The sequence below is a fragment of the Molossus molossus genome, unplaced genomic scaffold (assembly GCF_014108415.1).
Source record: "Molossus molossus isolate mMolMol1 unplaced genomic scaffold, mMolMol1.p scaffold_m16_p_10, whole genome shotgun sequence".
NCBI lineage: Eukaryota > Metazoa > Chordata > Mammalia > Chiroptera > Molossidae > Molossus > Molossus molossus.
Genome location: NW_023425345.1, coordinates 74,534,015 through 74,559,917, shown reverse-complemented (window position 1 = coordinate 74,559,917; position 25,903 = coordinate 74,534,015). Strand labels below are relative to the sequence as shown.

The 25,903-nt window shown below is 46.8% G+C and overlaps 2 protein-coding genes and 2 non-coding genes across 5 annotated transcripts in view; all 4 read right to left on the bottom strand.

The window, feature by feature from the left end:
* Positions 1–16,053, bottom strand: part of BAZ2A (bromodomain adjacent to zinc finger domain 2A) — a 38,927-nt gene extending 22,874 nt beyond the window's left edge. The window contains exons 1-2 of one of the 2 annotated variants that reach the window (XM_036252698.1): positions 15,889–16,053; positions 11,093–11,177 (exon numbers count right to left, since the gene is read on the bottom strand). The gene's annotated coding sequence lies outside the window, so the exon portion shown is untranslated. Of the gene's footprint in view, positions 1–10,456; positions 10,538–11,092; positions 11,178–15,888 lie in introns of those variants that run through there. The other variant, XM_036252699.1, reaches the window with a different exon arrangement.
* A 1,936-nt stretch (positions 16,054–17,989) lies between these two features.
* ATP5F1B (ATP synthase F1 subunit beta) lies at positions 17,990–25,699 on the bottom strand. The gene is made up of 10 exons (XM_036252257.1): positions 25,470–25,699; positions 24,811–24,993; positions 24,388–24,562; positions 23,771–23,892; positions 23,341–23,525; positions 22,495–22,653; positions 22,251–22,373; positions 20,882–21,094; positions 20,254–20,455; positions 17,990–18,242 (listed from the first exon to the last, which is right to left on the bottom strand). The coding sequence occupies exons 1-10, from the start codon at positions 25,594–25,596 to the stop codon at positions 18,145–18,147; spliced, it is 1,587 nt and encodes a 528-aa protein (XP_036108150.1). The 5' UTR covers positions 25,597–25,699; the 3' UTR covers positions 17,990–18,144.
* LOC118624854 lies at positions 23,613–23,683 on the bottom strand. Its single transcript, XR_004958518.1, has one exon. It is a non-coding gene; the product is annotated as a small nucleolar RNA SNORD59 (small nucleolar RNA).
* On the bottom strand, positions 24,667–24,741 carry LOC118624852. The gene has a single exon (XR_004958516.1). It is a non-coding gene; the product is annotated as a small nucleolar RNA SNORD59 (small nucleolar RNA).
* Positions 25,700–25,903: the final 204 nt, after the last annotated feature.

The following is a 25,903-nucleotide window of genomic DNA, read 5'->3' as shown; positions in this document are numbered from 1 at the left end:
TGGGTGAGGATTAACAAAAAAATAAAGGAACCAGAAGCAAAACTTTATAAAAAAATGAGTAAGTTGGCTAAGAATATAGGACTACTGCCCAAGGTTTGCAAGAGCTGTTCCCAAATATGCTAGATAATGCAAATTAGATAGCATTTAGGTAATATGTGAATTTAACATAATTCTGAGCATGAAATATAAGCCCTATATAAAATACCGCATGAGCCCTGGCCGGTCCTCAGTGGTTAGAGCATCGGCCTGCGGTCCAGAGAGACCCGGGTTCGGTTCCCACTAAGGGCATGTACCTTGGTTGCAGTTTGTCCCTGGCCCTGGTTGGGTCATGTGGGTGGCAGCCACTCAATGTGTCCCTTTCACGTCAATGTTTCTCTCTCTCTCTCTTCCTCCCACTCTACCTGAACAAAAAATGGAAAAATGTCCTCGGGTGAGGATTAAAAAAAAAAGCAAGTTGTATTTTATTGATTTAAGGGGGAAACGTTTTTAGGATTGATTATTTTCCCATCTTCACTCTAAAATAAGCAGCAAACCTAAACCTGCTATGCATCAATGAAGAAAATGGGTCTCTACAGAGAAAGACCTCAGGATCCCCCAGGATTTCCCTATAGTTAAAGGCCACTCCTCAGTAGTAAGGGATCTGAAAAATAAATATCATGAGATTAATGATCCTTCTGAAATTAAAGACATCAAGGAGGAAAGGTCATCCCTTAATTCTCTAGGAAGCTTACATCACAGACCAAAGACGGCATTCAGTAATTCATTTCAGAAGTCCTAGAAATGCTATACCTGGATAGCCCATCTTATCTGACCCCCGCTGTTTCCCGCCCCCTGTTTTATGCATACCCACACCTCCCCCCGGTGTGTTTCTGTGACACACTCACACCTTCTTTCCTATGTGCACTGGCCTATATCCTCCCACTCAGTGATAGGCCACAGTTCATTTTTCCATTTTCTTTCTTTTTTTGGGGGGGGGGGGGGAGTGCCACTAGCGGGAACTAAACCCGGGACTCTCTGGTCTGCAGGCCGACACTCCAACCGCTGAGCCAAACCAGCCAGGGCCATTTTTCCATTTTCTATTTGAATCCATGAGGAAACTAGTGGCCTTCTCCTCTCTGTTTTCTTTGCTACTCCACAGCATTTCCTGTCTCGTAAATTATATACTAATAAGAATAAATGGATGGCTCACGGAAATCAGATAAGTAGAAGAAATGGGAAGTTATCTAGTGGCTGAGGTCTGTTTCGCCACTAACCTCTACTGAAGGGTCATCAGGATCACAATCACTTCATTTACAAGAGGCCTCCTAGAAACATAAAATACTCTGTGCTGTACAGTAAGATCAGGACAAAACAGTGTGCTCTAGGTTCAAATCCCAGCTCTACTACCACTAATTGTGAGGCCTTGGACAAATCACTTAGAGTTGCTGAGCCTCAGTTCCATCACTAGTAAGAACTTTAGTACTTACCTCCAGGGCTTATAAAGATTAAATGAGAAAATCTGTAAAAAGAACCTAGCATATTGTCTGTCACCCAGCAAGCACTCAATAAATGTTAGCTGTTATTATTAGACAAAAAGAGTAAAGACTGCTTAGTTTAAAAAATAATAATAATCAGGGCCAAAAGGTCAAAATATAATATCAATATAATTTAAACCATTACCCAGTCAGACTTCCCTATAGGCATCTTGACTCTTGATTTCAGATGTCACTTATGTATGGTATCACAGCATGGGAATGCAAAGAAAATATGGAAAGCTCCTCTCAGCAAGAAACCCTGGGTTATTTCATTTTAACCTTCTTACCCAAGATGCTTTTCATAATAAAGCCTAAAAGTAAATTATGCCCTCCCATCTAGAACTAGTAAGGACAACAGTATGGCAAAGAAGAGTGTCTCCCTTTGAACTAATAGGATTTTGGCCAAATGAAAAAAGAAATCAGTCAGTGCCCAATCCCCAGAATAGCAGACAGCTCTCATGACCAGGAAGTACAATCAGGCCAGTACCCAGGCCCCAGTCCCAGTAATATGTAAATAGATCTCTTAAGAGCCTCTACGCTTCATTTATGAGTTAAGCGATAGAACCCCTTAAGGTTGAAGCAGTAAACCCAAGCCCTTGCTACATGGCCAAATAGGCTGCTTTTCTCAGTTGCAACTGAAGAATTACTACTCTGTGTACTAGGTTTTAACAGAAAAAGGCTGACAATGCACAAAGTGTTGAAATAAATATTACAGATTTCAACACTGTTGCAGGTGCCCTGACCAATCCTAACATTCAGACCTCAGAGCCTACCCACAGAAAGGCAAGACACATTAACACCATCCATCTAGACACCCTGGCAGTCCCCAAAGCTCTTTGGTTCGTTTTTCCCATATAGTATACCAAAATTCCACATAGAGGTTTCTAATTCTTTTCTTTTATATGTGTGTGAAGAGGTAGGGAGAAATTTCAAATGTGTATCTTTACTAAATAGCAAACACAAATTTTGCTATAAAGTAAATAAATCACAACACTATGCTTTAGCATTATAATTGTGAATGTTATGAAGACTATTTCTCAACTCTACACATCTCTGGATTCATCTACCATACTCTAATACAGTAGTTTCCAACCAGGGGGTGATTTTGCCCTCCAGGGGGGCACATTTAGTAATGACAAAAGGTGTATGTTACTGGCATCTAGTAAGTAGAAACTAGGGGTACTTCTACAAGACAGCCCACAATATCGTCTGGCCCAAGATATTAATAGAGCCAAGGTTGAAAAATCCTGCTCTAATATAAAAGCTGCCCCTGCCCTGGCCAGTTTGGCTCAGCGGTTGGAGCTTCAGCCCAAGGACAGAAGAGTCTCAGGTTCAATTACAGTCAAGGGCATGTACCTCAGTTGTTTTGGTCCCTGGCCCTGGTTGGGATCATGCAGGAGACAACCAATCAATGTGTCTATCTCATATTGATGTTTCTCTCTCATACACACTCTGGGGATAAATGGAAAATTTTACTCAGGTGCAGATTTTAAAAAATAAAGTAAAAGCTTTTTCCCCATTCCCCATTCCTACCCCATACCCTAGGAAAGTTGGAGAAGTTTTCATTATTCCCAGTTCCTGATGCTGCAAACAAGGATGCTTTGACTCACATCTAAAAAACCCCTTCCCTGGCTAAGCTGTCATCCTTTACCAATACTGAGTTCCAAACCAAGTCACAAAATTGACATGCCTTCTTCCCCATTCAACATAGTCCATTCTAACAGCTCTAGTAACAATCTTCCCTTCGAACTCTGACTCATACTACAGCATGTACTGTATAAGGCTCATTCCTTCAAAATGTCTTTTCCTTAACCCTCTTTCCTAGTCAGGACAGCAAGGCAGGAGGAAGATGATGAAAAATTATAACAAGGGGGAGCTACTCAAAGACAATTGTTGCCCTGGCCAGTTTTTTTTTTGTTTTTTGTTTTTTTTTATCCTCACCCGAGGACACTTTTTCATTCTTTGTTCAGATAGAGCAGGAGGGGGAGAGAGAGAGAGAGAAACATCGATGTGAAAGGGATGTGAAAGGGACACATCGAGTGGCTGCCACCCACACGACCAACCAGGGCCGGGGACAAACTGCAACTGAGGTACATGCCCTTAGCGGGAACCGAACCCGGGTCTCCCCTAACCGCAGGCCTACGCTTTAACCGCTGAGCCAAACCGGCCAGGGCTGCCCTGGCCGGTTTGGCTCAGCAGTTAAGAGTGTCGGCCCTGCCCTGGCTGGTTTGGCTCAGCGGTTAGAGCGTCCGCCTGCGGTCCGGAGAGACCCGGGTTCGGTTCCCGCTAAGGGCATGTACCTCGGTTGCAGTTTGTCCCCGGCCCTGGTTGGTCGTGCGGGTGGCAGCCACTCGATGTGTCCCTTCACATCGATGTTTCCCTCTCTCTCTCTCTCCCTCCCACTCTATCTGTACAAAAAAAAAAAGGAAAAATGTCCTCGGGTGAGGATAAAAAAAAAAAAAAGAGTGTAAAAACGGCCCTGGCCGGTTTGGCTCAGCGGTTAGAGCGTCGACCTGCGGTCCAGAGAGACCCGGGTTCGGTTCCCACTAAGGGCACGTACTTCGGTTGCAGTTTGTCCCCGGCCCTGGTTGGTTGTGCGGGTGGCAGCCACTCGATGTGTCCCTTCACATCGATGTTTCTCTCTCTCCCTTCCTCTCTCTCCCTCCCACTCTATCTGTACAAAAAATGGAAAAATGTCCTCGGGTGAGGATAAAAAAAAAGAAAAAAAAAAGAGTGTAAAAACGGCCTGGCCAGTGTGGCTCAGTGGTTGAGCATCGACCCATGCACCAAGAGATCGCCAATTAGATTCCCAGTCAAGGCACATGTCCAGGTTGTGGGCCAAATCCCCAGTGCGGGGCATGCTGAGGGCGGCCGATAGGTGTTCTCTCTCATCAATGTTTCTATCTCTCTCTCCCTCTCTAAAAATCAATAAAGGAAGAAAAAAAATGTAAAAATGCAAATTTAAGTCCTAAATTAATAAAATGCTCTGCTTGATTTAATTAAATACTCAAGATACAGAATAGGTTTTAAAATATTTGTTGACTGAATAAAGGAACCATATAACAATGTAGGCTAGTTGTTCTGTCACAGCTCTGGTCACTTTACTGTCAGAGGACTAGAAATGCCTCTGAAATTGCAGGACACTAAAAACCACACTCCAGAGGTTGTAACAGGGTTATTTCTCTCTTTTAGCTCTGATTGATTCTCAGAAACTGAGCTCTTACAGTTAAGGACTCCACCCATTCCTACAAGATATCCCCTAACCCTCCCAAAACCTGAGCTGAACATGTGCAGGTTAAAGATTCCATTTGGGCCATAGCCGGTTTGGCTCAGTGGATGGAGCGTTGACCTGCGGACCAGAGGGTCCTGGGTTCGGTTCCCGGTAGGGGCACGTCCCTCCCCCCGCCAAAAGATTCCATTTGGAAGAGTCCAATTCCAGGAAACCAAAAGTAGTGACACCACCTGTCTCTCAAAAACCCTCATGTTTTATTAGTTTTATGATGAATTTTTGCTAAGGTTATATTATCCTTTTAGTCTGTAAAATACCCTCTTAGTTACTCTATAACTAGAAGGACAAAAGACTCAGTAACACAAGAACACAATTCTACTTTAACTGCCAGTGACCCAATCCAAGGACAAACTCCAAAGCTCTTCGAAGCTTTTTGTTTTGTAGAATTTTATAGAGTTCAAAATTATGCAGACTAACAAGCTGGTGAAATGGTCCTTCTGACCCATGTGTAACAATGCTGATAAAGTATTAATCTTGGGCCCAGCCAGTGTGGCTCAGTAGATTGAGCGTCAGCCCAGGAACTGAGAGGTCCCGGTTCAACTCCCTATCAGGGCACATTCCTAGGCTATGGACTCAATCCCCAGTAGGGGTTGTTGCAGGAGGCAGCCGATCCATGTTTCTCTCTCACATCAGTGTTTCTATTTCTTCCTCCCTTCTTCTCTTTAAAAAATCAACAAAAACAGCCCTGGACAATTTTGCTAAGTGGTTAGAGCATAGGCCCGTGGACCAGAAAGTACCGGGTTCAGTTTCCGCTAAGGGCACATACCTCGGTTGCGGTATGTCCCTGACCCCGGTTGGGGTTGTGCAGGTGGCAGCCAGTCTATGTGTCTCTTTCACATCGATGTCTCTCTCTCTTCCTCTGTCTCTTCCTCTCGCTCTATCTGAAGATAAATGCAAAAATGTCCTCGGGTGAGGATAAAAATCTAGTTCAAGCCCGGCCGGTGTGGCTCAGTGGTTGAGTGTCAACCCATGCACCAGGAGGTCGCCAGTTTAATTCCCAGTCAGGGCACATGCCAGGTTATGGGCCCGGTCCCCAGTGCGGGCATGCAGGAGGCGGTCAATCAATGTTCTCTCTCATCAATGTTTCTCTCTCTCCCTCTCCCTTCCTCTCTCTCTAAAATCAATAAAGAAAAAAAAATTTTTTTTTTAAACATAGTTTAGCCCTGGATGGTTTGGCTCAGCAGTTAGAGCGTCGGCCCGCAGACCAGAAAAGCCCAGGTTCAGTTCCCGCTAAGGGCACGTACCTCGGTTGCAGTTTGTCCCCGGCCTGGGTTGTGGTTGCGTGGGTGGCAACCACTTGATGTGTCTCTCTCACATGGATGTTTCTCTCTCTTCCTCCCTCTCTTTCTCTTCCTCCCTCTGTTCCTCCTGCTCTATCTCCATACAAACCCAAAAATGTCCTCGGGTGAGGATAAAAAATAAAAAACGTAGTTTAAAAAAAAGTATTAATTTTGGGCTATGAGGTATATGGGGACATCCATATCCCAAGAAACAAATCAGGAAGAGTATGTGCCCCAGGAAATACTTCAAGAGTTTTATACTTCTCTATGTCCTAGGACATAAAAACTTTGACTTACTGAACACATCTTACACAGTCAAACATCATATCAGTTATTAAACTAAGTTCCACACTACTTCAACAGTAAAAGAATATAGCAGACCATTTCCGAGGTGAGGTGATAAGAAAGGTCAGCAGCAGCAAGACATAGTCAGTAACCCTATAAAGCTTTTCTTCTCTCTTGGCAACATTTGATTCCAGAACCACACGACTGCAAGATGAACCTCTAAGGGCATTCTAGATTTCTGACGGGCTCTGAGGTCAGCCCACATAGTTCTATCTGTACCTCAAGTTTTTTCCTTTAGAAAGAAAAGGGGGAAGAAAAAGGTTAATATTAAGAAATCTACTTCTGATAGAAAAATGCATCCAGCCCTGGCCAGTTTGGCTCAGCGGTTAGAGCGTCGGCCTGCGGTCCGGAGAGACCCGGGTTCGGTTCCCGCTAAGGGCACGTACTTCGGTTGCAGTTTGTCCCCGGCCCTGGTTGGTCGTGCGGGTGGCAGCCACTCGATGTGTCCCTTCACGTCGATGTTTCTCTCTCTCTCTCTCTCTCCTTCCTCTCTCTCCCTCCCACTCTATCTGTACAAAAAATGGAAAAATATCCTCGGGTGAGGATTAAAAAAGAAAAATGCATCCAGCCCAGCCGGTGTGGCTCAGTGGCTGAGCGTTGACCCATACACCAAGAGGTTGCTGGTTCAATTCCCAGTCAGGGCACATGCCCAGGTTGTGGGCCAAATCCCCAATAGGGGGCATGCAGGAGGCAGCCAATCGACGTTCTATCTTATCGATGTTTTCAACTCTTTCCCTCTCCTTTCCTCTCTCTCTAAACAATAAAGAAAAATGTTTTAAAGAAAAACACATCCATTTTACAAGAAGGCCATGAAAGGTTTGTTTTATTCAGCTTTCTGATCAATCATCTATCAAATAAAGTCAGTATCTACTTTCCCTAAATCAACTTCGATTTCTTTTATTTGTTTATTTATTTTTTTATCCTTACCCGAGGACATTTTTACATTTTTTGTTCAGATAGAGTGGGAGGGAGAGAGAGAAAGAGAGAAACATCGACATGAAAGGGACACATCGAGTGGCTGCCACCCGCATGACCAACCAGGGCCGGGGACAAACTGCAACCAAGGTACGTGCCCTTAACAGGAACCGAACCCAGGTCTCTCTGGACCGAAGACTGATGCTCTAACCGCTGAGCCAAACCAGCCAGGGCTCAACTTTGATTTCTTTTAGAGTCCAAAGAAAGGAGTAGTTTTTCTCCTTCGCTCTTTTAACCCCCCAACAGGGAAAATCAATTTACTATTCGGTCAGGTCCCAATTTAGATAAATAAAAGGTGAAGAAAGGGGAACTTAAAGTCAGTGTCAAATCAACCCTATCAGAAAGCAACTCAAACCAACCAGTCAAGCAGAGGGGCAAGGAAAAGGACAATGCCATGCAATTTGTTTTTACTATTTCCAGAATATCAACCCCAACAGTATGAAGCTATCTTAAAAGTGAGGATGCTGCCATCACATAATCAAATGTCTATCTGTTCAAGTGTTGGACCGTTATTCTAGGAATCTACAATTCAGGTGGAAAGTCTGTGACTGGAAAATAATGAAAAGTTTATTAAAATGCCAGGCTTGCCCTGGCAGGTTTGGCTCAGCAATCAGAGCATAGGCCCACAGAAAGAAGGGTCTTGAATTTGATTCTCGGTCAAGGGCATGTACTTGGGTTACAGGCTAGATCCCTGGCCCCAGTCTGAGTTGTGCGAGAGGCAACCAATAGATGTGTCTCTCTCACATAGATGTTTCTCTGTGTGTCTCTCCCTCCATCCCTTCAACTCTACCTATATAAATAAATAAATAAATAAATAAATAAATAAAAATAAAATGCCAAGCCCTGGCCGGTTTGGCTCAGCGGTTAGAGCGTCGGCCTGCGGTCCAGAGAGACCCGGGTTCGGTTCCCGCTAAGGGCACGTACCTCGGTTGCAGTTTGTCCCCGGCCCTGGTTGGTTGTGTGGGTGGCAGCCACTCGATGTGTTCCTTTCACATCGATGTTTCTCTCTCTCTCTCTGTTCCTCTCTCTCCCTCCCACTCTACCTGAACAAAAAATGGAAAAATGTCCTCGGGTGAGGATAAAAAAAAATAAAAAAATAAAAAATAATAAAAAAAATAAAATGCCAAGCTTAAGCAGTTTTCAGCATAGTCCAAATGATCTCAATACCTCATCTCTCAAAATATAAAATCCCATGGCTAACTTATCTCTAATTAACCCAGTGTCTAACAAAGTGCCTGTGGACATAGTACACATAGTCAGTCCATCACTATGTGCCATAGTAGAAATCTCCTGGAGTTATTAGGCAGGAGAAAGAGCAAATCTGGACTCTTTGCACAAAACAGAGGAAAAGCTTACAACTCTTCAAGGTTAGTAAGAGAGAAAATGTCTTTTGTGGACTGAAGAGTAAGTCATATGATAGCTAATTCCCTTAATTAGTTGATTCTGCAGAAGGTAAACTCTACAATACTCTGTCAACTAACAGGCTTCCCAGAGACTATCCTTAGACTAGAATCACTGGTGAGGAACAACCCACCATCCTCACTCTGCAAATCAGCCTCTATCCCAACACACAAATCCCACTTACAGTTAAATCTTCCCCATTCTCTCAGAATCTACCCTTCATCTCAGAAGCTCAGTACTCAGGTGTTCTGCAATACATACACTGTCATACTTAAGAATATATTAAGCAGGATTCCAAAAAGCCACTCCTCTCATGCCACAAAAGATTCAGGAAGTCCTCCTGGCAGTTCTCTATGCTGAGGGAATTTGCATCACTTGTATTGAAAGTGTAGCCCTGCTGGTGAATGACTGAGTTTGCTACTCCATGACCTCCAGCTGGAGAAAAAAAAAAAAATCAAGACAGGGAGACAGAGATGCTCTGGAGGGGGTACAGGGATCAGTGGGTCAACTGCAGTGACTACTTCCAGTTAACAAATTAAGTTTTCAAAAAAAAAAAGTCGAACGAAAGGACTATCACACCACATGGTTGGCAGGATCCAAGCTTGCCCAGAAGGCCTCAGAAAATGAAACCAAATCTGATTAAAATGGACATTTCAAAACAAGAGACGCAGCAGCAAATGCACAGCTGCCATTTCCCGGCCACTTCCTGCGGGAGGCTTGGGGGAGGGGCTGTTTGTGTACAGATGGAGGTGGAAGCTACTACCCCCCTCCATCATCGACCCCCCCCAAAGATGCAAATTTCTCACTCCAATAAATCCTACAAAGGATGACTGCTATTGGCATTGCCTTCCCCTGAAAACTGGCAACATCAGGAAAGAAAGGAATGATGCGGGGATTATCTTTTCCGCCACGGAAATGGGGATCCCCCTAGTGAGGGATCCCCCTTGGAAAGGAATCCCTCTTTATTCTTCCCTTCAGTCCCTAAGCCTAGCTCAAATCCGGATGCTTCGGCATCAGCCCTATCAACCCCGATCCTGGAGTGGAGGAGTCTCCCAGGACTCGAGGGCCCCAAGCCAGGCACAGTACCACTCCTGAAAGGCCCTCTCCTGCTGGCCCTGCTCAGGATAACGTACACACACATGCCCCCAAGGGAGACACCCTGAGACCCCTGGAAACCCCGTCTACCCTCCACTCACTGCTGCCCAAACACCCCATCCCAACAAACGGTAGTTAGACCGCCCAGGGAACCCCCTCACCTACCCTTCACACTCGGGCAATCCCCACCCCCACCCGAGGAGGTGGAGCCCCTCCCGGGGATTCCACCCCGAGTTCCCCACAGAAGTCACTTCCACCAGCCAGGCGGCTCCTCTGTCTCCTCGTCGTCCTCGCTGCAGCCGGGAGCCTCCACAAGCTACTCCCGCCCCCACCGCCCATCCCCGGTGTTTAGCAGAGCTGCCAGTCCCCTTCTCCTTCCAGCCTTTCGGGCAGGGCGACCCCCGCCTGGGGCTGGATCCTAATTGGAAATAAGCTGGAGTCAGCTTCTCGCCCCAGGCGAGGCTCTAGGCAGCTCTGGAGCCTCTGTTCCCTGAGGGAAGCCACGGATAAAAGCACGACTCCCTCCCCTCAGGCCCCCTGCCACAGACCCAACAGACCTGAGGTGGCGGTGTCCAGCCTGACTCGGGGCTTGTCTCTCCCCGGGGGACAAGCGGTTCACATGGCCGCGCTCCGGGCGCCAGAAGGGGAGGGGACCTTGGGGGAGGGGGCCTGGGGTCCGGGAGGGGGGAGGGGGACGCGGCTCAACCGCGGGGCCGGAGCGGAGCCAACATGGCCGGCGGGGGAGGAGTGAGTTGAAGTCGTAGGGGGCGGGGAAGCTGCGGTCGACAGAGAGCCGCCCTCCGCGGCCCCCGCCACACCGCCACAGGGTCCTAGCGCCGTTCATTCTGTCTTCCCTGATCCGGATCTGGGTCCTAGCGCCCGGTACTTCCCTAGCCTACCAGGCAGCTCCCTTTACACCAAGTCTCATTGTGGCCAGTAGTCCAGCTTCACAGTGAACAAGCTAAAAGACGTGTTATGGTCCCAAGGTTAACCTAAAAAACCAAGTTTCTAGGACTAAGGCATATGCCACTTCCCTATGGGGGATGGGGGTGAGATAATCTCATAGGCAGTTATTTCCCAGGCTGGGTAGTGGAAAAGTGGAAGTGTAGAAGCGGAAAGGTTAGTCAGCAAAGTTCAGTCCTGGTAAAGGGGTGGAGAAAGGCAAGAGCCTGCTGTGCCTACTGCCCACTCACCTCTGTCCTGTGGGGGCAGCCTGGTCCTGCCTGGATCATCACTTTCCCAGAGACATCTGCAGGGCCCTGCGGGTCAGGAAGATTCCTGTGCATAGAAAAAAGGAAGCTTGACTCTGGGGCCAGACAAGGAAGACCTACCTAAGTCTAACCTAAGAAGAGACGGGGATGAGTAGGAAAACTGACAAGCAAGTAAGATGCCCCAAATATCCACCTATTCTATAATTCCAGCACATTTTTTTTATAGGGCTGTATAACTGTGTGAAACCTAATGAGAATAGAAAAGTCTAGCAGAGGACTTAAGTGTGGCTATCATCTAAAATGTTTATTGCAGGGTCCCAGGATGGGGAACAGTGTCTTATATGATGTTAGAATTTAGAGAATTTCTAGTTCAACCTCCTCTTGTTTGGAAGATAAAGAAATTAAGGCCTTAAGAGCATAACCGATTTGTTCAAGGTCAAATAGATAAAATGACTAGAAACCAGCTTTCCTTTTCCTGCAACTCAACAGGCTATGCAGGCTTCAATTCAATTCAATGCAGTGCAGTTCTACAAACAATTGCCTAAATTGTGCAAAACTGAGGCTGAATATTCTGGAAGAGGAACAGACATTACAGTGATGATGAAACTCTGGCAGGTTGGAGGGCAGGGGTCAACAAATACCTTTTCCTCTGGGGTCTCGAAAAGGAGATCTGAACACTGGATGGGGAGAGAGCATGGCCAATTATATCAGTCTAGACTGGATTTCCTTACTCCACAGTGGAGTGGGTTCTTCCTGAGTTTTGGGGACAGACTTTACTCTCCACCACAAATGGCTCAGAGAGGCTAAGAAGGAAGCAACCTTCAGCAAAGCCTCAATGTGTGTGGACCAGAAAGAGAGGAAGAGGACTAGGAGGGTTTCCCTCCTTCCCCTGAGAAAAATAGATTAGCAGGGGGAAGAGGTAGACAGGTAGAAATAAAAACCCTTCTTTCCTAAGTAACATTTCTAGGTCACCTTGGAGAAAAAATAAAGACCCTCCAACAGCCTGCTGACCTCAAATCCTTGAGTAAATAGGGGCCGCACTCAGGGGAAAGAGATCCTTCCTTCTGAAGAAAGCAGGTACCTAGTAAACGTCAGCTAAGGAATGCCCACCCCCTCCCCAAATCCCCCAAATAAAAAATAAATAAGTAAAAGCAGGTGAAGAAGAGAGCTCAAGACATGGAACTGGCTTCTTAAAGGGCCAGGGAGGATGAGGGAGGATCTGCCTACCTCCCGCCCCCAATCATAGGGCAGGCTTGTCGGAGACAGGAGGCAGAGGAGGAGCTTGTGCCAGTCAGACGGGTGTAGCCACGCCCCTTCCCCCCACCACCACACACCCACACACACCCACCCGCTGGCTGGCTCCGCACCGGAAGAGCCGGTTACTCCTGTGCCCCACTTGACTGCTCCCACCCCTTCCGAGCCCCAGGCCTAGTCTCCAGGGCAACCCCTAGCACTATCCCAGCCTGGAGCGGTTGGAAAAAGGGGTGTTGGACATGAGAGGGCCAACTGGGATTAGAATAGAAAGTGGGGCAAGATCCATTCTTCCCATCTGGTACCGAAAGATTACAATCACCTTCCTTCCTGAACAAGACCCCTCCTCATCTCCTCTAATCAGAGATCTTCCTTGCTCTTTGAGAAAGGATAATGGTGAGATGTCAATATGCCCAATAGCTGGGTGTTTACTTCTTGCCAGAAGCCACCCCAGGCAGCAGCTGTGCTTCTGCCCACATCCAAACGACAGAGGGCAGACTGACCCCATATGTCCCCAAACATTCCTCAATCCCATCAGACGTGGCCAATCACCTACCCCATTTCCCTCTAGGAAGCTACTAGAAAGGAAAAGGGGTAAATGACACCCCCCCCCCCCGCCCGCAACTTGTGAGAAGGGTACCTAGGGAATACTCCGAACCTCTCTCAAACCAGGCCAGTGGGCGGGTAATTAAAAAAATGGGGAGGGAGAAATTAGCACCTGCTCCCCCTTTCTCAACCTCTCTGTGTTCCTGCTGCACCACCACAACTCTGGGTCAGTTGCCACAGTGCCTGGCTCTTTGGAGCCAGATGGCTGGGGTTCGGACGAAGAAGAGAGAGAGAGAAAGGGAGTGCGACAGGGGTTCATTTGCATCTTTCTACCTTCCTTCCTCTCTCCCTTCAGATACTCCTGGTATTTAATCCCAAACACAACTGCTGCCCGACCACTCTCTCCTCCCCACTGCTTCCTCTTAGCCCATGGAACAAGACTCAGAAGAGTTTGAAGCAAATCCAGATACCTTGTCCTCTCATTTCTGGAAGGGGGTGGGGGTGGTGGGGATGGTGGTGAGAGCACAAGAAGAGAAGGGGCAGAACTGGGGGAGCAGCTGGACTTAGAGGTACCGAGAATTACCCAATGGAGGTGTGGTAATTATTAAAGATCTTGCTGAGTGGTTCATAATGTTGATAGGGTCTAGTAGGGAGATGGCCCTCAACCCTGTAACCATCTTAACTTGTCCCCCTCCCTCTCCTGGTTAGTGCAAAACAGTCTCCTCCCCCTCTATTTTGGGGAGGCTAGATTCTCCTATAACACAGCAAAAGGACCATGACCCCTTCTCTTCTCTCCAAGTTGGTATGTGCCCCCTCAGATTCTCGCACAAGCCTGTTTCAAAGGCAGCAACGAGCTTCTCCATGATGGTCTCAGGTGAAGATGAAGAAAGCCCTAATTTCCTTAGGGGTGTGGACTCCTTTTGCATCTGAATAGAGAAGGCTGGGTTTCCCTCGCCTTTTCTACCACCCCAGTACCCTTAGAGATTTAGTCCCAGCCCCTCCCTCACCCACTATTCCCCAACAGCCCCTTAAACCCAGAATCACAAGATTCGGGCGCCCCCACCCCCACCCACCACCAATTCCCTGACTCTGGGATAGGAGCGTTCCTAGGCAGACTGGCCCAAGAGGGCCTTTCCCACCTGGATTGGTTGTCGAGTGGCTAAAGTCGGACCCCCAATTCCGGGAGTGGTGGGGTGGGGTGACAACTACAGAAAAGCTTTATATGTGACTTAGTTGAACTTGAAGGACCAAGCGGAGCAGGGCCAAAAAAGTGGCTGTAGTCTACTCTAAGCCCCCAACCCCCTATTACGGATTCAAGGAGTTGGGGTGGCGGTTATTCCCCCTCCCATTGGAGGTTAGGATGGCGTGGGAAAGCGCTGGTTGCAGAGAAGAGGAGGCGAAACCTAGACCACGGGAGATTTTTCTGGCTAGGAAGGTACGGGGGAGGGGGAGATCCTGGGTCTAGAACAGGAGGGATACCCAGGAGAGGTTGGCCGAGAGGCGTGAGAAGCCTCGGGATTCCGGTCGCAGACGACAGGGGAGAAATGGCAAGTAGATAGTGCGGCGGAGAGAGGAAGGGCAGCTCCTGTAGGGGGATGGTCAGATCCTGAGTCCCGGACATTGGGGATCCCGGGGGCGGCCGGGGACTCCAGGACTAGACAGACGTGGGTGCCGGGCCTCACCTGGAGCAGGGCCGGGCGGCGGCAGCGGCGACGGCGCAGGTGGCCGAGCCGGGCGGCGGCGGCACCTCCTCCCCCAGCCCTGGGCCGGCGGCGGCGGCGGTAGAAGCGGGGGGGTGGGGGGCGGAGGATAGCACTTAAAGGGGCAGGAGCTACTAGGGTAAGGACAAGCCCTTGGGTAGGGCTGTCGCGAAAAATCCGCTGGGGGAGGGGGAAGCAGGTGGCGTCTCCTAGGGGCCAGAACCAGGAAGGATCCCAGAGGGAGGAAGAGTACAGATCCCAGGAAGAAGAGACAGAAACTTCTGCAGTGACGTGGGGGATGGCGGTGGGTCCTAACAGGACTTGGGAAGGCTACGCCTGCGCTCCCGGGGCACCGGCAAAGATCTTTTCACAAAGCAGGGCGGGGAAGGCAGTGAGAGTCAAGTCCCCGAGGAGATGCTGGAGAGGGAACTCAAGGCCGATCCTGTTGGGGGTAATGCACAGAAGCAGCTCTACTCGGTGAACAGGTTCCCTTGTGTTTCGGCTCCTCAAGGCCCCATCCTTACGGCTGTGGAAAGGCCTGACAGTCTCCTTACCCCGGCACTGCCCAAGTTTAAAAGCCTGTGCAATCAGGAAGCCACGAGGGCAAAGACTTCCTAGGCCTTTCAACCAGTCTTGCTTCTTAGTGTTTTCAGTGACAGGAGCGTGGGGAGCCGCCAATAGCAGCCCTAGTGAGGCTAATGTGGGACCGTGAGATTCGGCTTTATGCAGGTTCAGTTTTCCCCGAACCACCACCACCCTTGCAGCAACCTCTGGGGCAACAGGAAACAGCTGCTCAGTGCAGCCCCCACCTGGTGATGGGTCAGGGTGGGGGAGGAGAGAAAACAGGGACTTAAAAGGCCTGGGAGAAAATGGGGGTGGGGGGAGACGCCTTAAAAATCCTCCAACGCTACCAAAACTGGGCTTTACTTTCTGGGGGGAGGCCAGCAGTGAGTGAGTACTGTAAGATGTTACTTGATCTCAGCAGATTAAATGAGAAGGAGCAAGGGGCTGAGGGGTTGGGGTGGGGGGTGGGGATGCATGAGGTGGGGAGAGCCGCGACCTTAGGTACAGTCTCAGGCTCCTCCTCGAACCTGGAACTTGCCAATGCTCATGATCCTTTGGTCCACAGCCTCACCGGCTAAGCTCTGTGCCCCTATAGTCCTTTTTCTCCTCTTTCACCCCCCAAAAGAGCAAAGGTTAGGCCCCACCCCTGCTGAGTCAGCCAGGGAGGGAGGCCGGCATCCCTCAGGCCTTCCTGGGGGGGCTGGTCCTCAAACTTACCCATGTCAGGCTGGCAGGGCTCCAGGACGGGACCACCCAGCTCCTCACCGTCCTTGATTCCCCCTTCACGTGAAGGCTGGTGTTAGATCCTCCCAAACTGAGCTGGGAACTAGCACGAATCAAAAAGCCAATGTATGCTTCCTGCAAACCACAGCCTGAACTGCTGTAGGGTGATGTCCCTGTGTGACAAACTGGGGTGGAGAGGGAGGAGGGAAGGGCGGGGCTTTCTCTGGGTGGAGAGGGAGGAGGAGGCAAGGACAGGGCAGAACCAGGAGAAATATGGAGGGAGGTTAGATCTGTGTTGACACTACAGTGACTGGTAGAAAAAGAGTGGTAAAGGGGAAGGGAATAAATTGTTGCAGCTAGTAAGAGGGAGAAGGTTCTCGATGAATGCTGAGTGAGGTGAACGTCTGAGGGGTGGTGGTGGAGAGATACAAGTGACCTTTAGGATCAGAGTTCCGAGGTCTGCATCTGGGTAACATGGGAAAGCAAAGCTGAAGGGCTGAAGTAGCCCTTCTAAACTAGCTTCTTACACACTCAAGAGTGAGGACCAGCCGACACCTCCATAACAGCATTTCCCCAAATCCAGGTTTTTCTGGAAGCAACCTACTGGGCACAGGCGGCTCAGGGGCTCCACCTTTCGTCCAGAACATGACACAGAAGAGAGTGGTGCCAAGGACTCAAGGCAGATGGGAGTCAACTTAGAGGACCCTACCCCACCCCTAGTGCCTCTCCCAAGGCCCCTCCCCAACCTTCGGCCCCCAGGGGCCTCTGAATTGGATGTTTGTCCCCGCCCTGCTTCTACCCAACTTGAAAGCCTCAGGGTGGAGCTTATAGATCAGACTCCTCCTCAGGACGAAAGCCCCAGCTGGTTTGTAAACAGTCATTAGCTAAGTAGCACATCCCAGCAAATGGCCTTCAAGGATTTCAAAATGGTGAGATCAGTCCTTGCAGTCTCCAGTCCCACCACCAGAGGGAAGTAGGAGATGGGTCTGGGCCCAAAAAACTTCAGGGGCACAAAATCCGACCTTGCACTTTAATAGACACCTGTTTCAAACTGAAATGTGTATACTTGAGTACTTCTTCTAACCCTGCACCTTTTAGTAAGTTGAAACAAAGGGGAAATTATCTGATTCCATTATTATAGTTCAGAAGTCCAAGCCTAGGAGCCCTGGAAATTAATATTCTTCTGTGACACTTTCCCAATCTTTGGTAAGGGATTTTAGCAGTTTAGTACAGGCCTTGTGGCATTTTATACCCTGCACTGCCTCAAGCAATCACATACAAGTCAAGACTTGCCCAATATATCAGTCAGAAAGCAGAACACTTTCTGAAAAAAATGAAGGCCTGGGTAAGAAGCCCTTTTGATTCAATTTTTGCACAGATCAGTATTGATCCTTCAGAACATGCCTCACCATTTCCTAAAAAATTTTTTTCAATCCTCACCCAAGGACATTTTTGCATTTATCTTCACATAGAGTAGGAGGAAGAGAGAAACATCAAGTGGTTGCCAGCCACACAACCCCAATCAGGGCTGGGTACAAACTGCAACCAAAACACGTGCCCTTAATGGGAACCAAACCTGGGACTCTCCAGTCTTCAGGCTGATGCTCTACTCACTGAACCAAACCAGCCAGGGCCCTAAAAACTAATTTAATCCACTCATTAACCCTTGCCTTTTTTTATTAGAACAGCAGTTATTTCTAAACCCAACCCCCTTTTCCAAGTATGCTTCTTTTTAAAAAAGGGAGGGAGAGACACATGGATCGGTTGCCTCCAGAACAATGCTGACCAGGGCCAGGGCAGAACCTGCAACCCAGGTATGTGCCCTTGACCGGAAATTGAACCTGAGACCCTTTGGTCTACAGGCCGACAAACCAGCCCCTGTGGACCAATGGCTGAGCCAAACCGGCCAGGGCACCAATATGCACTTCTAACAAGACCCACAGTTGTCCTTCAATCCAAGACAATGGCTTCTTTTTTTTTTTTTGATGACCCATTTCAAACATATGGCCTACTTTGTGCTATTTCTTGTCACCACTCTCAAACTACTGTCAATAATTTCAGTGTTGGCTGTGTTGTTAGGACCAAGAAAACAAGATTCTGAGGGATGTACATTTTATTGGAAACCTTAAATACTCTTCAGACAGAACACAATGTCTTAAATCAAGGCTCTCATGTGGCTTAGAGAAAATTGAAATTTTGGGATTAGGGACAAAGAGAGGAACAGCTTGGAGGAAGAGTGCTGGGATACTCTCATGAATGCTCTTCAGCCAGCTTATCAGCTTTTGCCACAGCTTCTTCAATAGGTCCCACCATATAGAAGGCCTGTTCTGGGAGATGGTCATATTCACCTGTATGGAAAACAAAAACAAAAAACCTCAACTGGTAAGAACTGGAGGGAATATCAACTTTCTGCAGTGTGTATGTATACATACCTCACCACTTGAAGCCACCAGTCAGAATGTTATGAATTCATGTCATCTTAGAAATCTTAACAAACTTACCTCAAAAATCCACTTTACAAGACATGATACAGTATGAATTAAGAACAAATGGTCTAGCCTGGCTGGTGTTGCTCAGTAGATTGACCATCATCTCATAGACTAAGAGGCCCCGGTTTGATTCCTTGCCAGGGCACATGCCTGGGGTTGCAGGCTCAATCCTCAGTAGGGGGCATGCAGAAGGCAATCTATTGATGTTTCTCTCTCTCTCTAAAAATACCAATAAAAACATTAAACAAAAAAAAGAACAAAAGGCTGCCCCAGCCAGTTTTGCTCAATGGTTAGAGTGTCAACCTGTGGGCCAAAGAATCACGAGTTCGGTTCCAGCCAAGGACACGTACCTCAGTTGCAGTTTGGTCTCCGGCCCTGGACTGGTTGCAGAAGGCAACCAGTCGATGTGATGTATCTCTCTCACATCGATGTTCTCTTTCTCCCTCTCCTTCTCTTTCTCCCTCCCTCCCACTGTATCTGAAGATAAATGGAAAAATATCCTCAGGTGAGGATTTAAAAAAAAAAAAAAACAAAAGGTCTGGAGCCGCGTAACCTAGGTTCATATTCTTGCTCTCTACTTTGGCTGTGTGATATCGGGACTGGTTATTTTAAACTTGTCTGTGCGATGTCTCCTAATTTGTTTTGTTAATCCTCACCTGAGGATATTTTTTTCATTGATTTTTTTTTGTTATATTTTATTTTTTATAAAGTGGGAGGGAGAGAGAGGAAGAGAAAGAGAGAAACATCGATGTGAAAGGGACACATCGAGTGGCTGCCACCCACATGACCCAACCAGGGCCAGGGACAAACTGCAACCAAGGTATGTTCCATTACCAGGAACCGAACCCGGGTCTCTCTGGACCGCAGGCCAACGCTATAACCGCTGAACCAAACCAGCCAGGGCTTCCATTAATTTTTAGACAGGGGGGCAGCACCAGGGGAGAGAGAGAATTATTGATGTGAAAGACATTGATTGGTTGCCTCCTGCATACACCCAACCCAGGTACATGCCCTTTACCAGGAACTGAACCCACAACCCTTTGGTGCACAGGCTGACACTCTAACCATTGAGCACCACCGGACAGGAGAGTTTCCAAATCTGTAAAACAAGATAATGCCTTCCTCACCCAGCCAGTATGATTCGGTGGATTAAGCATCCCATGGACTGAAAGGTCCTTGTTTGATTCCTAGTCAGGGCACATGCCTGGGTTGCAGGCTTAATCCTCAGTGGGGGTGTGCAGGAGGCAGCTAATCAATGTTTCTCTCTCACATCCATGTTTCTCTCTCTCACTCTACAAAAAAATAAAATAAAATAAAAACATATATATATATATATATATATATATATATATATATATACATATAATGTCTTCCTCATAAGGATCTTGAATGCACTAAGTGTTAGTTGATACAAAAAGTAATACATGTCTCATGCTCAGAAGTAAAGTACTTCTAAAGAAAGTTAATGAGAAATGACTTTTTCTCCTTTTGTTTTATCCTCACCCGAGGACATTTTTCCATTCCTTGTTCAGACAGATTGGGAGGGAGGAGAGAGAGAAACATCAGCATGAAAGGGACACATCGAGTGGCTGTCACCCGCATGACCAACCAGGGCCGGGGACAAACTGCAACCGAGGTACGCACCCCCAGCGGGAACCAAACCCGGGTCTCCCAGGACCGCAGGCCAACGCTCGAACCGCTGAGCCAAACCGGCCAGGGCAACTTTTTTTCTTTTTTAATTGTATTAGATGCAATATATTTATTTATACATTGTTTGATGGCTGCTGGAATGGGAACATAACACAGCAAGCATTCAAGAGATTTTCAGTTTCTCTGCCATTTATGTTCAGGTTTATACTTGAAACCTAACCTGCCAAAATCTGCTGGAATCCTTTGATGGTCTCCTTTAGGGGTACCAGCTTCCCCATATGACCTGTGAAGACCTCAGCAACCTGGAATGGCTGAGACAAGAAACGCTGTATTTTCCGTGCACGGGACACAGTCAACTTGTCCTCCTCAGAAAGTTCATCCATACCCAGGATAGCAATGATGTCCTGGAGGGATTTGTAATCCTATGAGAAAAAAAGAGAGCCCGGAGTAAATATTCACATTCCTTTAATTTAGACAAAAACCTAAATGTTAATATAACCACCTTGCACTCACACAGAGCTTTGTACAAAGCATTTTAGCATCTTACCTCATTTTATAAATGAAACATGTTAGTGGAGGAAAAGTTACATACTCGGGGTGCTCAGCTAAGATTAGTGTCTTGTTCTTGCTACTCCTAGTCTGGTACTGTCAGATAAAATTGGATTCCAAAGACCGAGTACCTAGAAACTCAGATACCCCATTAACACACACTAGAAACTGCTTGTCCCATCTTTCCTTGCTCTAAAGCAAGTCATACAAGTCACCAGGAAAGATTTCATCCTAATACCGTCCAGAAATTCCCTCTGTATGATTTCACGGACACTAATATCACCTGCAATAATGCTCACCTGTAGGATCTTTTGCACCCCACGGGCAACATCATAATGCTCACTGCCAACAATGTTGGGATCCATGATGCGAGAGGTGGAGTCTAGAGGATCCACAGCTGGGTAGATGCCCAGTTCAGCAATAGCACGGGACAACACAGTGGTAGCATCCAAATGGGCAAAGGTAGTGGCAGGAGCAGGGTCAGTCAAGTCATCAGCAGGCACATAGATAGCCTAAAGTGAGTCAAGAAGCCATGAGAATCAACAGAAAGTCAAAGCCAAGTAATTGTTCTTAAACCATCCCCTTTTCTAGCCTCTCTTCGTTCTCACTCCATCTTCTTAGCATTCAAGAATCCACCTAAAGAGCTTTGTTACCGCCCCTAATAGCTGCTGCGTTTACAAATTATCTGGTCCTTGTAGCTGTGATAAAATAATTTTTGTTTTCATTCCTTGTCATTTCACCCTCCATTTTAACTCTATTTCATACATTTTAACTCTACTGTAGTTATACCCACTTAAAAAAAAATGTTTTCACTATATTAGAAAGGATGGGACAGGGGAGGGAGAGAGAGAGAGACATCAAATAGTTGCCTTGTACACACCCTGGGGATCAACCCCGCAACCTGGGTATGTGCCCTGACCAGGATTTGAACCAGTGACATTTTGGTGCATAGGATAATGCTCAAATATCTGAATAATACCAGCCAGGGCTATACTCCCTTTTTTAGTGAAAACAAAAAAAAACTTGTACTACTACAATAGTTCACTAGAAAAATGAATCATGAACATTACTAAACAACTTAGACATATTTGTAGATAATTTTACCATACACACCATCAAAAACATTTTTTTAAAATATTTTTTCTTTATTGATTTTAGAGAGAGAGGAAGGGGGAGAGAGAGAGAGAGATAGAAACATGGGTAAGAGAGAACATTGATTGGCTGCCTCCTGCATGCCCCCCACTGGGGATGGGGCCCACAACCTGGGCATGTGCCCTGACCAGGAATCGAACTGCGACCTCTTGGTGCATGGGTCGACACTCAACCACTGAGCCACACCAGCCAGCCACCATCAAAAACATTTAAAAATTTGTAGTACAGTAATACAATACACATTTACCGCTCAATTTCCATGTAGTTCCAGACTCCCCCTCAGGCTAGAAACTACTACTCTGTGATCTACATTTACATGTATACCTTCAATTACTTTAGATGAATGTTTCTTAGTCTTTTAGCATTTTTAACATGAACACACAAAACTTTACCCATTATTTCAGGGAGCACAAGAACTCAGTTAAAAGCCTCTTGAGATGTAAGTTAGTAGGGTTCTTTATACCTCTGTACATGTCTTTATGCAAATTAAACTTTCACTTATTTAATTGTTCTTACCTGTACAGAAGTGATAGATCCCTTCTTGGTAGTAGTGATCCTTTCCTGCATGGTACCCATATCAGTAGCCAGGGTAGGCTGGTAGCCTACAGCAGAAGGGATTCTGCCCAATAAGGCAGACACCTTAAAAACAAAACAAAAAACCCTAAGAACAAAAAGGTCTTAGGTGTCTACATCTTTAGCCTCATCTGCATCATTCCAAAGAAAGGTCAAATGAACCAGGTCCTCTCAAGCTCTCTCTTACCTCTGAGCCAGCCTGGGTGAAGCGAAAGATGTTATCAATGAAGAGCAGTACATCTTGACCTTCTTGGTCTCTGAAGTATTCAGCCACAGTCAGTCCAGTCAGAGCTACCCGGGCACGAGCACCAGGTGGTTCATTCATCTGACCGTACACCAGTGCTACCTGCAGTAATCATACACAATCAGAAAACCTGAACGTGGAGCTCGGGGTTCATGTGTGTAGTCTCCAAAGACAGACTTATCCAAATGTGGGAAATTCAACTGCATAATTTGTATTAGTGGGGGATTGTGTTAGCGCTCTCCCTGGGGAAAAGAAAAAGAAAAAGGAAAACCTGAAGGGGGTATGAAAGCCACATACCCAAGGTCCCCAAATCAGCTAAACTATGAAAAATCCTCCTTCTCAGAAGGTGTTAATGTTTCTATTCACAAATTTCGTTTTCCTTTTAGATTTACAGTTCAAAAACACAAAAGATGATTTCTGGTATTACTGAGGTAAAAGTCTGTAAACTACCGAGACAGTAGAAAGGAAAATTGTAAGTGAAAGGCACAAAAAATAGGGTTATATGAGACACATGAACCACCTCCAACTCCCCCCAAAATTAGCTTTCAATTAACTGATGGGTCTATCTACCATAAAAAGTCTGGAAATGTAATCTAATATCAAAGAGGGGAAAAAACAATGTGTTTTAGTGTATTACAAATTGGAGGGAAAACACTGACAGAAATTCCCTTTGTAGTTCGTGGGACACTAAAACAAAACCAAAAACTATGGCTTCAGCTAGCAATGCAGTCAACTAAAATAATTTTCTAGCACACCTACTATGTGGACACCAATCAGTTCTGTGCTCACCTTGGAGGTAGCATCTTTTAAGTTGATAACCCCAGACTCAATCATTTCATGGTATAAGTCATTGCCCTCACGGGTTCTCTCCCCAACACCAGCAAACACAGAATAACCACCATGGGCTTTGGCAACATTGTTGATTAACTCCATGATCAGTACAGTCTTGCCAACTCCCGCACCTCCAAAGAGCCCTAGGAGAGATTGAGAAAAAAACATTGTTAAGAGTTCTATGTTCCCAAAGAAGCAAATTGAAAAAAAAAAAGTCTTTCCATCTTTTTCCTTCTCAGGTATGGCATCTGGCTTCAGCAAACTCAGAAGAACGAAAGTCAGAAGCTATTCATCAGTGAGGGATAGATCTCAATACCCACTTCATAATATGGTAGAATTTTTTCTTCCCACATTAGGTTGGGAAAATATGTACCCACCACTAACATACCAATTTTGCCACCTTTGGCATATGGAGCCAGGAGATCCACAACCTTGATACCAGTAACCAAAATTTCCTGTTCAACACTCATCTCAATGAACTCAGGAGCCTCAGCATGAATAGGAGCAAATCTGCAAAGGCAGAAAAGACCAGTGTCTACTTATCTTGTTGAAAGGTTCCTCTCAATTCTCAAGTCTAACCCTTTACTCAGTCTCATCTCTTACTGAGGGGATTTCATTATCTCAGGAAACTATAATCCCTTTACCTGACAACTTCCAACTGTCAAAGGTTTTTCTTTTACTGAGTCCTAACCTAACAGCACTTCTTCACATACCAACAGAAATACAAGTCATGCAAGTTTTGGAAACCCCACAACATAAGCCACTGGTATTAAAACTCACTTAAATAATCAACTTGGGTCCTAAGTAGCAGGTTTTTTATCATCAGAATTTCTGAATCCTTAATTTTCTTTGGAAGAAACTGCATTATGTGGCTTTAATAATTGAATATGTCAGCATTTTAAGTAATCTCCACAAGAAAATTCTGCCACACTAAAAGGTGTCAGCTAATGTTTAACACTAAAAGAAAACAGTTCTGTGTATAGATGCAGCAAGAGGGATACTTACTGTTTGGTTTTGATGGGGCCTCTCTCATCAATAGGTTCTCCAATGACATTCATAATTCTGCCCAAGGTCTCAGGACCAACAGGTATTTTAATTGGAGCACCAGAATCCAGGACTTTCTGGCCTCTTACCAAGCCTTCTGTACCATCCATGGCAATGGTCCTTACTGTGCTCTCACCTGTCAGATAAAGTAATTGCTGCAGGGTGATACATAGAAACAAGTTGGCTTCATGGTATTTAATATAGTGTAGGTGGCATGAGAGACCTAAGTCAACCAAGACTCCTTCTCAGTACCTAAATGTGGCTTCAGCAAACTCAGAAGAACGAAAGTCACTGTGATAAAATCATCATAGAAGGAAGATAGCCTGATTTGGGGGATATTTGAGCTAAACAAATCCTTTTCTATCCCTAGAAAATTCTACTTACCCAAATGCTGAGCCACCTCCAAAACCAGCCTGGTCTCCCTGCCTTGCACTTCTAGGGCATTTAGGATGGGTGGTAGTCCTTCATCAAACTGTACGTCCACCACTGCACCGATGACGGCCACGATACGCCCAGTGGCAGTGCCAGCCTTTGGCGAAGGAGATGTTTGGGCGGCATAGTCTCTGGCTAACAGACAAAAAAGATATTGGAAGGGGCTAGGGTCAGGGCAGTTAAAAGGTCACTGGAAGCCCGGACTTAACCCACAAGGACTTGTGAATTCAGCCCGGGCCCGACCTCCTTCCGCTTGCAGGGAAGGCGTGTCCAGAAGGAGGACCGTGCATGAACCCAGAAAGCGCCTGCACGATCTTCCATCCTCATGCACAAAACCCCATTATTCCAGACCTCGGTGCCCCCATTCCACCGGAAGGTCATTGCACCTGCCCGCACTTCTCCGTCACACCGCGCTCCCCTTTTCCAAAATGAAACGAAATTAGATCGAATAAAGCTCCCAAGGGGGAACCTGTTCTCTTTCCATTAGACAGAAGGGAGCTGGCCGTGGCGTCCTTCTAGCACCGGATACCTTAGGCCCGAGCGACAATCGCCCCCGGCTCAAGGTCATTCAGCGGCAGAAATAAACCCAGCTCCCAGGAAAAGGTACTTACCAGGCTGGAGCACTGACGGGACGGCCCGCAGTAAGAGCTGAGCTTGAGGTAACGGCGCTGAAGGGCTGAGTCCCCGCAAGGCCCCGGAGGCCGAGACTGCAGCCACACGACCCACAAGACCCAACATGGCGGAGTCCGGGTGGAGACTGAACGCAGCAGTACTAGCGACCGCCAACACCCCGGCAATTGGGGCGAGGCCTACGCTTTAGTAGGCACATCCATTGGATTAATTTGCTGCTCATCACTTTCAGTGCCGCTCCTATAGGTCAATAATCTCTCATCTTCTTAACCATTGGTCAAAATTGGTGCTAATCTGAATTCCTTTTTTTATTGGACATTGTCAGGCTAGGTGCAACCCTCAGAGCCTCAAAACTTAATTGGACAACAGGGACGTCAGTTGGAGACAGTATTCGGCGGAACTACGTTTAGGAAAG

What these genes read in the sequence shown, in the direction of transcription:
- ATP5F1B (XM_036252257.1), bottom strand. Translation starts at nt 25,596, where the DNA reads ATGTTGGGTCTTGTGGGTCGTGTGGCTGCAGTCTCGGCCTCCGGGGCC. An exon ending in GGAGGTGGCTCAGCATTTGG is followed by an intron (nt 24,563 to 24,810) that starts GTAAGTAGAATT and finishes TTTATCTGACAG; the next exon opens with GTGAGAGCACAGTAAGGACC. An exon ending in GATCTATCACTTCTGTACAG is followed by an intron (nt 21,095 to 22,250) that starts GTAAGAACAATT and finishes GACTCACTTTAG; the next exon opens with GCTATCTATGTGCCTGCTGA.